The sequence below is a fragment of the Echinops telfairi genome, unplaced genomic scaffold (genome assembly GCF_000313985.2).
Source record: "Echinops telfairi isolate 266 unplaced genomic scaffold, ASM31398v2 ScPeMD7_7469;HRSCAF=8507_0, whole genome shotgun sequence".
NCBI lineage: Eukaryota > Metazoa > Chordata > Mammalia > Afrosoricida > Tenrecidae > Echinops > Echinops telfairi.
This window is the reverse complement of record NW_022111372.1, coordinates 4,633,969-4,652,892: the sequence shown is the minus strand read 5'-3', so window position 1 is coordinate 4,652,892 and position 18,924 is coordinate 4,633,969. Positions and strand designations below refer to the sequence as shown.

At 38.7% G+C, this 18,924-nt stretch overlaps 1 protein-coding gene across 1 annotated transcript in view; it reads right to left on the bottom strand.

The window, feature by feature from the left end:
* CXADR (CXADR Ig-like cell adhesion molecule) overlaps window positions 1-18,924 on the bottom strand; it is a 75,201-nt gene that overhangs the window by 13,456 nt on the left and 42,821 nt on the right. The window contains exons 4-8 of the mRNA XM_045284513.1: window positions 13,206-13,410; window positions 11,284-11,439; window positions 10,305-10,427; window positions 9,664-9,802; window positions 8,271-8,454 (exon numbers count right to left, since the gene is read on the bottom strand). Of these exons, the coding sequence (XP_045140448.1) occupies window positions 8,271-8,454; window positions 9,664-9,802; window positions 10,305-10,427; window positions 11,284-11,439; window positions 13,206-13,410 (807 nt within the window). The remainder of the gene's footprint in view (window positions 1-8,270; window positions 8,455-9,663; window positions 9,803-10,304; window positions 10,428-11,283; window positions 11,440-13,205; window positions 13,411-18,924) is intronic.

Sequence of the window (18,924 nt, the reverse complement as noted above, 5' to 3'; positions counted from 1 at the left end):
GAGAAGTGGGAGTGCTGCTGTAACAAATACCTAAATATAGAAGTGGTTTTGAAGCTGGGTCATGGGTAGAAGATAGAGACGTTTTAAGGTCCCTAAGGAAAAGCCAGACTACATCTAAAAAAATTGCCACTTATGAAGAATAGTGGAACACGGACTGATAATAGAGGTAGAAAATGAGCCCCTCAGGTTGAAAGAAATTCAAAATACAACAAAGTAAGATCCTCCCTCTACGTAGAGTTGAACTTAATGACATAGATTGAGCAAAGCTTTCAGGACCTCCATTAGCTGATGTAGTATGACACAAAATGGGATAACTGGGATATAAAATGTATGAAGTATGAATCCAGGAAAATTGGAAGTTATCAAAATTAAATGGAATGCATAGAGATCACTATTCTAACCATTAGTAAACTGAAATAAATTATAATTCACCATTTTGAATCAGAAAATCAGAGTCTACTACAATGAGAATAACATATTAAAAAGGAATGGCATCACAAGCATCATCAAAAGATCTATCCCTAACATACGATACTGTCAAGAACAGGGTTATTAATATCCATACTCCTACAAGAAAGACAAGTTAATCTTTTATTCAAATTTATGCACCAAACACCAAAGATGAAGAAATTAATGAATTCTACCAACTTATGTAGTCTGAAATTGATGAAAAAATGCCATGAAGATACATTGATTAATCATCACTGATTGAAACATCAAAGTTGCAAACAATGGAGAAAGGTCATTAGTTGGAAAAGACAGCCTGGGTAATAGAAACAGCAACAATGCTAGAGGTCAGGTGATAACATTTTGAAAGAACAATGAATTTTTTCATTGCAAACACCTTTTTCAACAACATAAACTGGGACTACACATGCACATAAACCTCATCGTATGGAACATACAGTAATCAAACGAACATCTGTGGAAAGAGATAATGGAGCAACTCATTATCAACCAGACAAGGCTAGGGGCTGACTGAGGTACAGATCATCAATTGTTGATATGCAAGTTCAAGTTGAAGCTGAAGAAAATTAAGATCACCCCTTAAGAGTCAAAATTATGACCTGGAGTATATCCCATTTAAATGTAGAGACCATCTCAAGAACACCTTTGATCCCTAATGACTAAAATCCGAGGAGTTGTGGATGACATATTTATGTTCTTTATGTGGATGACATAAAGAACATCTTGTATGAGCAAAGATCTTTAGGAGAGAAAAAAGGAAAAAGCAAGAGAGAGGTAGTAAATAAAGTATTATGATGAAATGTGCAAAGACCTGGAGACAGTACACCAAAAGAGAACACTATGTCCACTTGCAAGAACTGAGGACAAATTTCAAGCCACAAATTAAATTATTGAAGGATTTGGGGGAAATACTGAATGAACAGGAAGCATCCAAAGATGAAACAAATGTACACTCGTCACTATACCAGAAAGAATGGGTTGCTGTTCAACCATTTTCAGAGGCAGAAGATGATCGAGAACTCATGGCACTAAAGGAAAAAGTCCAACCCGCACTGAAGGCACTGACCAAAGGATCCAAGAGTGTGTGGAATTGACAGAATACCAACTGAGAGTTTTTAACACATAGCAAACCATGTCGGAGGTGCTCATTTGTCTACGCTGGAAAGTTTGGAAGACAGCTCCTGGACAATCAACTGGAAGAGACTCATAATTGTGCCAGTCCCAAGAAAAGTGAACCATCAGAAGACAGAAAATATAAAATACTTATTAACATTACATGAAAGTAAAATGCTTCTGAACATACTTTAAAAAATGGATGCAGCAGTATATCAAAGCTGTTAAAAATCCAAGCTGGATTCAGATGACATGAAATGAGGGATATAATTGCTTATGTAAGATGAATTTGGGCTAAAATCAGAGAATGCCAGGAATCGGTTAACTTGTGTTTTACTGACTATGCAAAAGCACCCAACTGTGTAGATTACAAGATCCCATGGATAACATTGTGAAGAATGGGAATTTCAAAACACTTAATTGTGTTCATGTGGTTTAAAATCAGGAAAAGTATGCAGAGCTGTATCCTTTCATTATACTTATTCAGTCTGTGTATTGAGCAAATAAGCTACGAAGTTGGATCAGAAGAAGAACCCGGTTTCAGAGGTAGAAAGCATACCTCTAGAGCCAGCACCCTGAATTTGGATTTCTAAGCCCCACAAACCGAAAAGAAAACAAATTGGTTACAATCAGCCACTTGTGATATTCGTTATAGCACCACTAGAAATTAAGGCAGAGGCTTTTATAAAATTTCTAAAAAAGCTTCTCTACCATTTTAAGTTTTTATTATCATTAGCTCCATTTGCATTTGCCAGGTTATCCTATTATTTGTGCAAGCTGTTTTTTTAATCATTTATTACCTTTTAGTATAGAATTGCTGCTCTCACCACACACACTATTTCTTACCTCACTGCTTTTTGAAAGAGACCAGGCGTCTTGCGGAACGATTTATAATTCATACTGAGTTCATCCTTGTCCTAAGTTCCCTTTGCATTTTAAATGCTCTCAGCATTTATGGAGCATGTGCACACCAGAGGTAGACAATGAGGTTGGAGGTGAATAAGCCATCACAAGATTTATAAAGGAGGCATATTACGCACATGAAACAATTAGTATGCAACATTGATTTTTGACAAAAAGACTAACACCAAAAGTGAGGGGAAATCAGATCCGTAGTGGTGGGATAGGGCACAGATATGGGAATGGGGGGGAAAAAGATTTTGCTTTAACATATACTTGTAGGGCAAATATGCAGTAGGAGAGACAGTTCCTGGCTGAGGAAATGCCCTGCTCACAACGATATGAAACTAGGAGCCCCTGGATGGTGCAACTGGCTCAACAGTTACTACTGGCATGAAGTCACCTACAGGGTTTCAGCAGACAAGCTAACGGAAACAGGAAGACAGGCTGACAGTCTGCTTCTGAAAGGGCACACAGCCTTAAAACAAGCACGTCTTAGAGGGATGGAGAAAGGAAGCCACAGCAAAGTAGAATGGAGCATGGTCTTTTTTATTATGCTGAGAAGATCCAGTTTTTTAGCATAATCACATTTATACTTTACGACAACCAAATCCTTAGGGCTGGGGAGAATGACTTAGGCCCAGGATGGCTTCTGGTTGTGTAAGTTGGTCTCCTAAGCACAAGGTCAACAACTCAAACCCGTCAGCCACTGCAGGGCCGAAAGATGAAGGCTGCTCCCTAGAGATTTACAGTCTGGGAAACACTATGGTATAGTTTTTCTTTGTTCTATGGAGTTGCTGAGTTGGAATTGATTGGTTAGTTGGTGGGTTTTGGTGATCTCTACAATTCCCTGAATCTAAAATTCTCCAGACTCACTCATTTTCTGTTATATACATAAATTACACAATTTAGCAGTGAAATAAGAAGAAACAAACCGAGTAAAGACCTAGTTATTGGTTAACTAAACTGAAATTTCTCATTTCTTTATCAACCCTAGAAATTCTTCACAATTTCTTTTCCAGAAGTTAACTTAGCACACTCTCTTTTAATATTTATCAAATTGAAAATTATCATCCAAGTATCAAAACAAAAAAGGGACATTTGATTCATACTTCAGGCACGCCAGCAAAAACCTGCATTCAATTTCTAGGACCAGCTTCCTGATCTTTTCATTCCTGCCTTTACCACAATTAGAAATGGCATTGAGTATTTCTTAGACTTTAAACTATAACAAATTACTTTGTTTAATGTTTACCATTCAGAATTTAACTAAAAGCATCTGGCCTTTAGAGCCATAACGTTAAAAGCTGATCTAAATTGAAGGTATTCAATTTCACCTAGCATATTTTATAGTAACCTCAATTCCTTAAAATTCTGCGAATCATTTTCAACATCCCAGCAATCAGGGTTAAATACAAAGATTGTCACTATGATATCAATTTTATCACTTTAATGTCTTCCAGAATCCTCTGTGAAGGCTTTGTTTATTACACCCCAATTTTAAGCACCGGGAGAGTGAGACTAAATAAACCACTTAACAATAATCAGCATTCCAGCAGATCTGACTCCAGAGCTCATGCTCGTTTTCTCTCGGAATTTTTTAATTTCTGAATCTTCACCTCTGAATTCTAACATTAGTTAGACTGGAGTTCTGGAGTTTGAAATGCTCGTTAGAGGATGCAAGGGGAGAAAGTGGGAAACCCTGACTGAGGAAGGCAGCGGGGACAGCATATTCAAACTTGAGGGAAAATTTTCTTCTTAAAGGCACAATGAAGCCAAACCACACTCTACATTGCAAGGCAGAAAACTGCTTTCTTGATTTTATTTCAAAATTATACAAGGTCACAAAACCAGAGCAAGTTTTTGCTTTGTTAAACAAATTGTTTTTACAAATTTCAAAATCTGCACCATTGAATACTTAAAGCCAGAAATGTTAAATACAAAATCATTCTGAAACTGACACTATCAATTCTCTACTTTGCATATGTGACATTTCAAAATAGTTCTCAGTAGTACAAGTATGTTTGTTTATCACTAAAATTTAGTCAGAAACAATAAGTGAATCAGTGAAGGTTGGTTCTCATAACACACTGTCATTAAATAAATTAATAGAAATATAAAGTCCTTTTTCTTAGGATTTTTAATGTCAACGATTCACCATAAATTTAATATGGAAGCCAAATGGGTGGAAAATTTGATTTTTAAATAAAATACCAGGATGAACCAAATATCTGCTGGTGTTACTATCCACAACATAAATGATCGGCCTAGTTAAAAGAGACATAAACAGAACCAAAATCCACAAATTAATTTTTCTCCCCTACTTCTATAACACATACAAATGGACATTGTGCCTGATCAGTTATGGACTATTTTAGTGTCAAAATAAGCAAAGTAAGAAATTCTATTGCAGAATGTATTGCCGTTGTTACAAGAGTATCCAAAGGCATTTGAAACATTAAAACTTGCCCAGAATATTTATACTACTAAACACAGAAATATTACAAAGATATGTGCATACAATATAGAGTATCACACACAACTAAAAAGTTAAAACTTTGCCAACATTTTCTACAAACTATTCCTCACATGATACATCAAAGCACTAACCACATAAAATGTGGCTTTTTCTGTTTGCACTGGATTAAGGCATCTGAAAGCCCTAAACACTGTTGAGACGAAAATGAGGAAAAGTTTAAGCATTCATGTAACTTCAAATATACATGCTACATACAGAGAGACACTAAGATTAGCTGTTTAACACATTACAGATTTTGATATCCAACTTCATGCAATGGGTTCTTTTTATATTTCATCTAAATGTTTACCTGCCCCTTGAATTTGAGTCCAAATTTCTAGGAATCAATCTTACCCATTTGTTGAACTGAAAAATGGTAAAGGTAGTACATAAATTGAGGCAAATACAAAAAAATCAGATATTTCATCCTAGCATAATCCATGAGTAAAAGTCTGGGCCTTCAATTAATTTCCCTTAAGATACACATGGGCTGTATTTCCATTGTAAAAACTTCAAGGTAGGTGGTCAAAATTCAAAGCAGTCATTTTCTCAGAATAACCGGTAGCATGATCAATGGTTGCACTGTTGTTTCCCTTTGTGCTTTCTAACTGGAGAAAGTGAAAAAGATTGCTAAGAAGGAAAGGAGCCTGTAACTACTTCCAGTCAAGATGCAGCATTACGCATCATAAGGTATCGTTTGTTTTGCGGCCCTGTGGAGCTGAAAACGATGGGTGTCGGGTCACTTCGGGAGAATGTGAAACTAAATGGTTTTGCTTTGCAGACGCAGTGTTGTCCTTGACTGACGTTGGCTCTCTAGTGGAAATGCTCTTAATGGCATTTTGGTACTAGTGGTGAACTGCTGATGATTACTATTACTATTTCTATATCAAGTACCTGAAATTATCAGTGAGAATTGTTTGGGAGGTTATCCGTGATATACACAGACATTTGGTTCAAGTGAAATGAATAATAGTGGCTAGAAATGAACCTAAATCTAAATCACTCACTCAATAGGACTAACTCGTATTTCAGACTGTAGCTGGTATCAATCTAAGTGGAAAGCCTTTTGAGACGAGATTCAAACCCTAGATAAACATGAAAGCTATGAGGACGCGCGCTTTCTATTGTGATCTCTACTTAGAGTGGCAGCATAATCTTTACTACCTGAAAATCAGGAATAGAAAGGACTTCACTGTTGTTCTTATAATAGCTTATAAATTATACAAAAGAGTCCAGATATCTTGCATTCAAAAATAGTCAGTATTATAAAATCAGAAGCCATGAACACAATCCAAGAGTGTTGGTTGGCGGTGTTAACATTTAAAATTTTTTACAAATACATCAATCATTTAATTATACCCAAAGTACCAGAAAAGAAGGGGCAAGATTCCCTTCAATGTGTGAGGACAGGAAGGTCACAGTGATGCATTTTTGGAAACAGTACCTTCACCTCTAAGCACCTTTCAGGTGATAGCTAGCTCATAGGCACCAGAAATTCATAATAAAAATTACATTACCTAAAAGGCACAGATGAAATCATTAACATAAGTATAAAAGTAATTGTAAGGTTAAAAATGTGTTCAAACATGTTAAACTGTACACTAATTCATTACACATTCAGCTTATATTACCATTAAAAAGTGTACATACTTCGCCTAATGATCAATTCATGCCAACATTAATTCATAATGTAGCATTTACCACCACAGCACCCAAAGGTTAACAGAAACCAACTCCCTACTAGAATCTAGGGAAAAGGTTTTAGAGCTAATGAAATAATTTATTGCAGGCCTTACTTACTATAGAGAAAATGTTGGCTCATTCTACTGTATCCACACTCCCTCACAATCTTAAGGGAAGTACAATAAATTCACTTTTTTCTACTAAAACAATACTTGTATTTAACACATTTGGCCGTTAAGAGGTATCTACTTTTTACTCCTTTTTCTTTCTTTTTTTTAACTTAAAGAATAAATCACTTTCACTAACTAGTCCTCATACCTCACTTTTTCAAAGCTCAGCTTAATTTTCTGGAACTAAACAGACATGTTGGCATACGATAGCACTGTACATCCTCCCAAATCTGAAATAGAGAACTCATTGAGGAGACTTACTCTCTTAAATGTATTTGATCATCTGAGCTTATGAGGAAAAATCCTCCAAGGACTACATTCAAGAGGGTAAGGATTATAGATATTTCTAAATATAAAATATGTAACATTAAAAAAAAAAACAGACCTGAAATCATTTGGGAGCAATAATTAGGGAACTTCAATCTCTAATTAATAAGTAGTACATTTATATTTGTTCTTAATAGAAAGTAGAGCGCCAGTGTCAAGTTGGGTGGGAACAGCTGTTCCTTTTCAATGAGCCTGGGCCTATGAATTCAGTGACGTGAGCTCACTACGAAATTCCACTCATGCTTTGGCTCCAAGACCCTACCACAGCCTGGAGGCCGTCGATCACTCACCAGCAAAAATCTACCCCACTATTACACCCCGAGCAGCAGCTCATTTCTAACAGCTCACTCATTTCTAACATTTCAGTGTTTGCTGTTATCTTATTAAAAATATTCTAAACACACAGTTTTAGGAGCAGCTATAAAATCAAGAACAAGCATTTATGTATATCTATATGAGGGGCTTCAGAGAGTTTGTGCAAAAAGTCCCTAATTTTTTAGTTCCGTTTTTCCCCACATACTTTTTGCAGCCTCTCATAAGTATTTTTGCCATGAATGTTTCTTTACCAATTGGGGGGAAGAGGGCGGTGTCTAACAGGCCATAAATTAAATGAGAAAAGCATCTAGAAATGAACGGTTGAAAATATAAAGGACCATTTTCAGATGACTCAAGTATCAAATTTGTGGGCATATAAGTTTACCAATTTCCTCAACTATGATTTCCAACTCAAAGTGCTACATCTTACGTAAATCTTAATCTTTAGAAACTTTTAAGATCGACATCTTACAGAAAACCCATTCTTTTTTAGTATGGTTGATCTTTAGTAACTGTAATGCCTTTACTGTTTCAATATAAGCAAGCAAAAGTCTTTGAAGTACATGACTTAGGGTTTCTGATTAACTTCTTTTCGGTACTTTCTGAGGTTGGTCACCCAACAGTTAGAACAGAGCAGCTGTGCATCATTTCAAGAAGGAGAGAAGCATGGAGCGCACAGTGCCAAGTGTGGAGCTCTATACTATGGACCCATCCTTGCTCTGCGCTGGAATCATCACAGGCACCGCCCCCATTCTACTGAGATTAGGGGCAGCTACCTTAGTGGGTGGGAGAGTTGGACTCTGAGGAGCACGTTCAAAATCTTCACTGGGTACTTGGTTATACTGAGTCTTCGAATAGGCTTCCATGTTGGAAGGAGACATGGATCCCAGGGATGAATGAGTGCTGCCGACGTAGCTCCTGGCAGTGGACGTTCGGCTTTTCGGAGGAGGCACGTCTTCCCTGGAAAGCCAAGTCCCCAATACAAGTTAGAAGACTGAGCTATCAAACCCTGGAGTTACATAAGTTTCAGTCTTGGGTAGAGGTGGGGAAGATACTCCAGGATTATTACATTTAAAACTGTAGTTAATAAAGAAAGTAGAATCAGCGGCAGTGTCATGAACTTCGTATTTGTCCTCAATACAACATTTATTTGAGTTTGTCTCTTCACAGAAAATAAAACTACGGTTTTTACACAAATTTATATGGTCCTATGTTGTCCTAGGAGTCCTGATAGCACAGTGGGTAATGAGTTGGGTTGCTAAGCACAAAAGTTCAAGAGTTCAAAACCAGGAACAGCTCTTTGGGACAAAGGTGAGGCTTTCTACTGCCATAAAGAATTATAGTCTAAGGATACCACAGGGGTGGTTCTGCCCTGCCTACAGGGTCGCTGTGAGTCAGAGCGGACTCCGTGGCAGTGAGGCATTATCTTACATGGAGCAAAGCTCGAGTACTTTCAGATTCTAGTAGCACTGGTCAAAAGTAACTAGTTACATAGTTTTAAAGCATGAATATCCAGATATGATTCTACCAAAAGAAAGAAAAAGCTTATTTTTGCTATCAATGTTTTTTAATGCCTTAGAGAAAAACCTTATCAATTCAAGCATGCAAAAACTGCATAATTTGGATAGGAATTTTAACATTGAATATTTACAAATATATCTGAGTTACTTCTGGTCATGTAAAGTACACAAGTTGCCAGCACTACTCAAGAACTACCAAATGTCAATTTCCAAGGTATCATTTAAATTACATTATTAAAATTTCTATAATTCAAAAGTGCACTATTAGTTAAGCTATTCTGGTTTAGGGCAGTTGAGAAAATAAAATCACACTACCAACAGGTTTATAAACTAGCCAAATGATACATTTAATTAAGCCTTTCTCTAAAATCTCAACATCTGTCCTTTTTGGGAAATCTCATGCCTGTCATTTTATTGGGAGATGTCAAAAATTATTGAGAAAGTCATTTTGGTTCAGAAAGTGGAATCCCAGGATATTGGGAACATGTGACATCATGAATGATGGCTGATCCACGTTTGAAAATGAAAGTATATGTTCTCCACAACCTTTAGTCAATTCTCATGTTTTCTTTGGATGATTAAGACAACTAGTGCTTTAGAGACACAGTAAATTCCGTATACATCAGCCAACCCTTTTCCATTTAATTACCTGATATCATGATGAACTTCCTTTTCATATTTTTCTTCTCTGCGCTTTTTACGGCAGCAAAAGATAAGAAGACCAATGAGCACCAGAGCAAGTAAAGTTCCTATAATAGCGCCTGCAATTGTTCCAGCTCTATTTGAAGCTAGAATAAGAGATTAATAAGAATATAATCAATAGTTAAAAAAGGATTCATAACAAACATAGTATACACATTCATAGTTTGATTTTATTGATATGTAACTTTAAGAAAACTGACAGCATTTTACGGCCTGGCAGGGTAAAGCTATTAAAAGGACTTTTCTTTGACATATATAATTTATATGAAGCATAAAACAGGTAAAATAAGGCTAAACTATTTTAATATACAAAGCTCCCTTGGTTAGCATTGAGAATTTTCTAAGGTACTCATAATGGCTAAATATGGTTCACAGGAGTTGAACTGGCAACTTCCCAATTAAATAACACAACGATGAAGATTTTATTTAAAATGTAGCCTTTTTCCTTCCCACAAGCTAGAAAAGCTAATAACCAAGCTACCAAGTGCATAGCTCAAAGTCAGCATCCCCTTGCTCTCAATATACACTTTCCGACTCAATCAAAGAACTGAGCAGAGCGACCAGAGACAAACAGATAAAAGAACTTACGAGGAACAACATCCAGGCGTAGCAGGCACTGATCAACCCCCACTCTGTTTTGGACCGTGCAGCTGTAGGTTCCCGAATACTCGGTCGTGGCATTTTTCACAGAGATAATAGGTGAAGTCATTTCTTTGGTGAGGGTGGGAGAGAGAGAACAAATTCAGTATTACAGTATTGTTTCAGCTCCAAGGTTTTTGTACAGTGTATCAGTCCAGATAAAAACACAACAGACTAACGTTAAGCATTATATTCAAGTATTGCTACATGTGCATCTCAAAAAACAAGCAACCGTGCCTCTATTCACGTGGAGCTCAACAAAAGAAATCACGTTTCCTTTAGGTAAGGCACAGAGATCCGTAGCTGAAAACAGTCGTGCTGGTCCTACACACAAACCCACTTTGTGCTACATCTGACTCTTAAGTGTCCCAGGCCATCAAAGGTCTTGGTTCCCCAGAAAGCCCTGCACCCAACTATCTTATGGGAGTAAGTCAGAAGGGACCTTCATCATCTAGTTTGGCCTCTCGGTTTGCAAAGAAAACAGAAGCCACGCAAAAAGACCAGGGTTGGGAGGACGGAAGGACAAGAGGATTATATTCAAGTGTTGCATTCTTTGAAATGGTAAATGGTTTGAACTACTGAGCAAATTAAGCATAAATTACTATTATCTCCAACATGAATTACTTAATAAGGCAAAACATTCAAGATCTAATTATTATAATTCAGCCACTATGCTATCAGATTTATGATAGCATTTTCCACCAGTACTATCTTTTTTTTCTAATGTACCACAAAATTATGAAATATTTTAAAAGGTGCTATTACTTTAGACGTTTTATTAATTTTTTATTACACGACCCTGAGATGTCATTATGGAACACTGAATCAATTCCAGTAGAACCTTGATTGTTTTGTGTGGGAAAGGGAAGGCTTTTGGAAACTTACACACACACACACACACACACACACCCTCAATGGCACATCGTACCTGCTAACCACGACATAGGCATTTTCTGAGAGTTAGACAATTTTTGCCATTCATATCGTAATGGAAGTGAACCTTCTTTTGGCTCACATTTTAGCTTAAAGTCATTTCCAATTTCTTCTGATCCATCAATGTAACATCTTGTACCTGAAGGCTTAACTAAAAGAAAAAAAATCATAACTTAATTTTGAGAATGGAATTAATTTTTATAACGAATACTTAAAACATACAGCATGCTGCACAGCCATTATCCTGCATTCAGAATTAACAAAAAGACTAAAAGCCACAATTGTCTTAACACCAGTTTACTCAGCTTTAACCAACAGAAAAACAAGCAAAGATGAGCTCAGGCAGGCAGCAATTGCATGAGGAAGGCTGGCAACAGACACAGGTGCAGCCCATTGCCCTCCATTCTAGCCGCATTTCAAAAGAGCAAGGATAATCATGGGTTCAACCAGGTAAGACTCGGAAGTTTTCCCTCTCCATTTCTTACCTATTCTTTTACTCCAGGCTTGTCATGAAGCCCTCTGGGAGTGTGTGCCAAGTCACATTCCTCTGGGTGCTGCTACCCGTAAATCAGAGGGTTTACAATTCATAATTCTAATAACAGCGACCAATTAACATTCCACAGCGACACTCAAGACCTTCACAGAGTGTTACAAAAGGGAGGTCTGAGGCTCTGTCCCAGGTATCCCCAGGTAAACATTTAGAGCAGTTGCTATCCTGCTCCCTGCAATCCGCCCTATCTCAACCCTGTCATCTCCTATACTTCTGTTGCACTTCATGAAGTCAGTGTGCATACAATGAAATGAACATTTCAATACACGGATGATCTTAGTGACAAGCACTATCCTAATCTCCCAAGAACGTGTCCTCACACCTGTGGTCCTCACGCCTGTGGTCCTCTATCTGCTTCAGGACTAGCCAGCTAGGTCAGATCTCTCTCCCTACAGACTAGTTGTGCGCCACATAAATGGAGCAATACAACATAAACTTTGTTTCTCTTCTATGTCTTTGAGACTGATCCTAACTTCCTCCCCAAACAGAAGACTTTAGGTTCAGAACAGGGAATTTTACTATCCTAGCATAGGCAGCAGGAAAGTTACACTATGCTACATGGAGGCCATTGCACATTCATGATTTATATATTTATGAATATTAACATTTGAGAGTTTCAAATTAAAAAGTCTAAGACTGCCTGAGCATGTTATCACAGAATGAAGGGAAGGATATAACTTAACATTGCAAATATAACACCCAAAACAAAGGAGTTTGTACTTATTTCATTTTTATCATTTATAGAGCTACAAGATAGCCTGATGATTAGCTATCTGACTGCCTCCCTTTAAGAATAAAAACAGTGATGCTCAGGAAAGTTATATGCTTCTCTCTGGTGTCTAATGGCCATACTCCAATTCAATATTCTTTCTAGCACATGCCACTTTCCATATATTCCTAATCATAAAAGAAATCTGATATGGGGTAATAAAGGTAAAAGTTTAAAATATACAAACTAGTTTTGAACTGAATGAGATCCCATGGGTAAATTTAAAGATCATTAATTACTTTTCTAAAAGGTAGACTGAGGCCCCCAAAATGAAGGGATCCCCATTAATTCACAGGACAAAAAAAATAAAAACTTGGATCTTCTATTTTTTCTTAGAATTCTCCCCCCATATTTCAGGGCTTCTTCACTATTTTCAAAGTCGTTTTATTAATGTGATAAAGAAATCAATCATTCATATTCTTCCTATCAAAAAAAGTTAGCTATTTTTATGCTTTCTGCTATTTGAGGACATTGGAGTACTGTAAGCGTATTAAAATATGACTCCAATAAATGATACTTTTGCCTTATGGGAATGAAGCTATTACAAGTCTGTGACCACTCATTCTGTTAATAGGTAACATTAATACAAATAACTTACCAAGAACTATCAAGTGAATCTTCTTATTTCCCACACCAGGAGCCTTTTTTACTTTGCACTGGTAGGTGCCAATATCTGATAACTGTAAATTGGTTACATTTATTGATGCATCACCAGATTTAAGGTCGTTACTTGTAAAATGCACTCGTCCTTTCAGGTCTGGATAGTAGTCATCATAAATTTTGTCTCCGGAATATAAAATAATCTAAAAGAAGATCAAAATGAGAAGAGAAACACAGCCAGCGAACTAACCAAATAAAAAAAAATCCTGCCTCATTAAAGGAGGGATGAATATAATCACAGTATTGTGGGATACAGACTTTTTATAAACTGTCAAATGGGAAATTAATGTGCTCTGTAAAAATTCACACAAACCACAATAAATGTTAAAAATGAATTTTAGTGAAAATCACTTTAAAGGAAGCAGAGAAAAAAGAGTTAAGAATATTATGATAAACCTCACTCACAAGCACTGTGTCTGTGCCGACTCACAGTAACCCTATTGAGACATTTGCACAAGGGGAGAGCCTCCTCTTTCTCAAACCTCAGAGGGCTGGTGATTTCAAACTGCTGACTTTGTGGTTAGCAGCCTAACACAGAATCACCACGCCACCAAGGTCTTTCTATGAAAAACCTACAATTATCCACAGTTACAGAATGACAAATATGCAGAGACCACCGCTGTGACCTTCAATTTGGTCTAACACTCTTATTTTAATTGGGAAAACTAAGACCAAGCACAATTAAATAATATACCCTTAGGTAAGAGCGCTTAGTGAGACTGAACTCAGAGCTATCCGTTTCTGTACACTATTTTCCCTGGAGTCCCTGGTACTGAGAGCAGTTAAAACTTGTCTGCTAACTGAAAGGTTTCTGTCTGCCTCGAGCTGCCTCAGAGCAAAGTCCGGTTGATCTACTTCCAAAATAGTCGTCACTAGAAACCCCAGCTCTAACTGGACATATGTGGATTGCCATGAGTCAGCCGTGGCTGCAGGACAATTGGTTTCTAATCACCAGCTGTCTCAGAAGCTGCAGGATGCCAACCAAATGTATAACATCAGTGTAACCCCACCTGGACATTTAAGATAGGGGGGCTCAGGTTAGCACAATCTCCCAAAGACTCTTCTTTGATTAAAAACAAAAACCCTTCCCCTAATTCTACTGAGTTTTCTCGGTCACTATTGGGCTTTTTTTTTTTTTTAGTATCTGAAAGCTAGAATTAGAAGGAAAATAAGAGGTTTTAAAACTGACTGCTATGAAAAGGAACACATAAAATGAGAATGTTCATACACGTAATCAATGTCACTGAACAACCAATTATTAAATGGGAATTTATACTTCTGTGTAAAAGTATTGAAAACGCTGACTTAGAAGAAAATTGTAGTTATCTCTAATCAGTTCACTTAATTTATTAGCGTGCTTGCTAATGAAATTTTCTATTCTGGTGATGATGAACCAAAGGCTAAAGAGCAGAGATGCCAAACTCAGAAACAATAAGGAAGCAACTCTGCATCTGAAAATGACATTTTATCTGAGTTGCTAAAGATGAGCAGTACAATGAGATAAAGTATCACTCAGGAACAGAAGTTTCCAAGGTTTATTCTATAGATGGTTTCTGAGGCCAGAGAGTTGATTTTCTCCCCTACCCAGGTGAACACCCCTCATCCACAAAGATCTTCTTATCTATGCCTATGTACTCAATACCAGTGTGCTAAAAGAATGACAGAGCAGCTAAATGGCCCACTACTGATTTGCTCTGCAAACTCAAGCCCTTTGCTCCATCGTCCAGACAAAAAGAGCACTAGGGACTCCTCAGGTGCCGCTATTATCTTACTGTGTTCCATCGATTGAATCATTGCTGTGAAAAGCCATTAGGTTCAGTTGGCTGTGCTTTTGACCCCTCATGTTTGACTTGACAGCAATGAGCCAAGTGATGTACTTTTGGCTTTCTAGGTACACACAATGAGTAGTCTTTCATAGAGGGCCTGACAATTGTGTGTTCCCACTACTATTTTGAACACCATCTGCTGAATTTTCCCAAGGAAACAAATGTTGTAAAAATAGTTGTAAAATGTGGATATATGGACTGCAGCTCATCAGCTGGGCGCAGATGCTACTCTCCTGTGTGCTGCACCTGGAGCTGGAGAAGCACCTATAGCCTGAGCACCCTGTTGCTGGCGCTCCTAGGTACGAGGTGCTAGGCTCTAGCTTTGTGGATGTGGACTGCGGCCACTTTAGGGTGACCCTGCTGCACAGAGCAGTCTCAGTCCTCCTCCCAGAGGCTCCTTGCACCTCTTCAGCTCAAAGGTTGCAGATCTGCCACACATAACAAAATGCAGTACAGTCTAGGGAGCTAGAAACCTGGGAATGCTGTCTTGCACATTTATCCATCACAAGGATTTGAACGTCTGAGTGGTTGTGAACCAAATTAATTCACCTGACTCCAAATTTCCTAGTGTCTCTGCTTTTGATTTAGAGAGTACATTGATTTGAGTTTCAGAAGCTCGACTACAAAATGCCATGGGGGAGATCAACCGGCAACTTGTGGCAGGTTGATTACATAGGACCTCTTCCGTCATGGAGGGGGCAGTGTTTTGTTTTTACTGGGAGTAGACACCTACTCTGGATATGGATTTGCCTCTCCTGTATGCGATGCTTCCGCCAAAACTACCATTCGTGGACTTACAGAATGCCTCATCCACCGGCATGGCATCCCACATAGCATTGCTTCAGATCAAGGAACTCACTTCACAGCAAATGCAGTGCGGCAATGGGCCCATTCCCATGGAATCCACTGGTCGTATCATGTTCCTCATCACGATGAACCAGCTGGCTGGACAGAATAATGGAATGGGCTCCTAAAGATACAATTACAGCGCCAACTAGGTGGCAACAACTTGCGGGGCTGGGGTAATGTTCTCCAGGAAGCTGTATACTCTCTAAACCAGCGGCCAATATATGGTGCTGTGTCTCCAATAGCCAGAATTCATGGGTCCAGGAATCAAGGGGTGGAAGCTGCAGTGGCACCACTCACTATTACTCCTAGTGATCCACTTGCAGCATTTTTGCTTCCTGTACCAGCAACCCTGTGTTCCTCATGCCTGGAGGTCCTGGTCCCAAAGTAAGGAACTCTCCCAGCTGGAAATACAGCATGGATTCTACTGAACTGGTAGCTGAGAACGCCCCCTGGTCAGTTTGGGCTTCTCATGGCTTTGGATCAACAAGTCAGGGAGGGTGTCACTGTACTGAGTGGTGTCAATGATCCTGATTACCAAGGGGAAAATTGACCGGTGCTACATAAAAGGAAATAAGAGGAAAGAAGTAGGAGGCAAAGGGCATTTATAGAGGTCTAAAAAAAGGCACGTGCATATGTATATATTTCTATATGAGGATGGGGAAATAGATCTATGTGCATATATTTATAGGTTTAGTATTAAGGTAGCAGAAGGACATTGGGCTTCCAATCAAGTACTACCTCAATCCAAGAATACTTTGTTCTTAAACTGGCATTCCATGATCACACAATCGCTGAAGACAAAGTGGGTACATAAGCAAATGTGGTGAAGAAAGCTGATGGAATCTGGCTATCAAAAGATATCGTGTCTAGGGTTTTAAAGACTTGAAGGTAAACAAGCTGCCATCTAGCTGAGAAGCAACAAAGCCTACATGGAAGAAGCACACCAGCCTGTGTGATCATGAGGTGTTGAAGGGATCAGGTGTCAGAGAACAAAAAAATCAAGTCATTGTGAATGAGGGAGAGTGCAGAGTGGGGATCCAAGGCACATTTGTAGGCAATTGGACATCCCCTCACAGAAGGGTCACGGGGAGGAGATGAGCCAGTCATGTTGCAGTGTAGCAACGATGAAACACAACTTTCCTCTTGTTCCTAAATGCTTCCTCCCCACCATCCCTCTATCATCATCCCAATTCCACCTTACAAATCTGGCTAGACCAGAGGATATACACTGGTACAGATATGAACTGGAAACACAGGGAATATAGGGCAGATGATCCCTTCAGGACCAGTGGTGAGATTGGTGATACCGGAAGGGTGGACGGAGGGTGGGGTGGAAAGGGGAAACTGATTACAAGGATCTACATATAACCTCCTCCCCGGGGGATGGACAACAGTAAAGTGGGTGAAGGGAGATGTCGCACAGTGTAAAATATGACAAAATAATAATAATCTGTAAATTATCCAGGGTGCATGAGGGAGGAGGGGATGGAGGGGAAAAATGAGGAGCTGATACCAAGGGCTCAAGCATGATGATGGCAACAAATGCACAAATGTGCTTGACACAATGGATGTATGGATGGATAGTGATGAATTGTATGGGCCCCCCAATAAAATGATTATAAAAAATGCTGACATATGCGAGGCAGTTTTACATATCTTCATTTATGCCTCCTGACAAGTCTATCAGGACGGGCACACTGTCCACATCTAACAATTAGGATGAGGAAAGCTGTGGCTCACACAACAAAGCCACGCTGCTAGGATGCAAGCCAGATCATTCAACTTGGTGTAGTACAGTCTGTGCCGACATTCTTCACTAACATCTCTATTTACTGTGCACCTTACAAAATTCTGTGCATACAGACTGATACTCTTCACAACACTGTGAGATACGTAAATTTGTTCCTACTTCACACATGAGAAAACCGGGGCTTAGAAAGCAAACTAAGCAGGAGTACAGGAAAGCACATAATAAAAGTTCAGGTGTGGCAGGCAGACAGAGCTTCATTCAAAGCCTCAAAAGCATTCGTTACCAACTGGGTGATCACAGGTTAATTCAAGTTTCCAGACCACCATTTGTTTCTCTTTGTTAAAGTGCATATAATTTTCATCTGAGTGCTATTACATGACTTATATAAGTAAATACAATGAAAACACCGCCCAGCATATGAAAAACATGATACTGTAGGGTCTTATCTGACTCACAGAGACCTCATGTGCTACACATGAGAACTGAGTTCCATGGGGCATTTTTGATCTTGATCTGTAATCTTTATGGACACACATTGTCAAGCCTATCTTCCAGGGTGCCTCTGGGTGGGTTTCAATCAGCAACCGACCAGCAACCTTTTTGGTCAGCAGCCCAGGGCAAATCATACGAGCCGCCAAAGCATCTGTTTAGTACACAGTGGAACGCATACTTTCTGAGTATGATGAAAGAACGGTCTTTGGCCCGAGTCTCTGATTCTTAGACGGGAAATACACAACCAGTTAGCTGCGATACAATAAAAAGGGAGTGCAGTTTAATTTACAATGCAGCTGAAAATCTATGCAAACATTCTCTTCTGAAACAATCTTGCTCCAGTTCTTCATTTTTTTAAGTCTGATTTACTGTGTTTTAGGTTAGAGGCTAGGTTTTTAGCCCAGTGCCCCGCTGCACAATTAATTATCTCAACTACTGCAGACATCGAGTCCAGGCTTCCCACTCAGCACAAATCCCTTTCCCATACATGCACGTGCTCAAGACAACAGTGCACACAACTGGACAGTGCCTTTATGGAACCTGTCACAGGCCACTCACGACACAAAGTCTGAAGACAGAGCATTTAGGACCCATGTCCTCTATACAAAGGGAGCTCAGAAAGTTCTAGAGGAAATTCCATTGTTTTTCAACTCCATTTTTCTATGAACTTTTGGAGACCTCCGTGTATAGTTCCCATCCCTGGAAGCATAGTGGGTGGTATGTAACAAAAGGGGGCAATT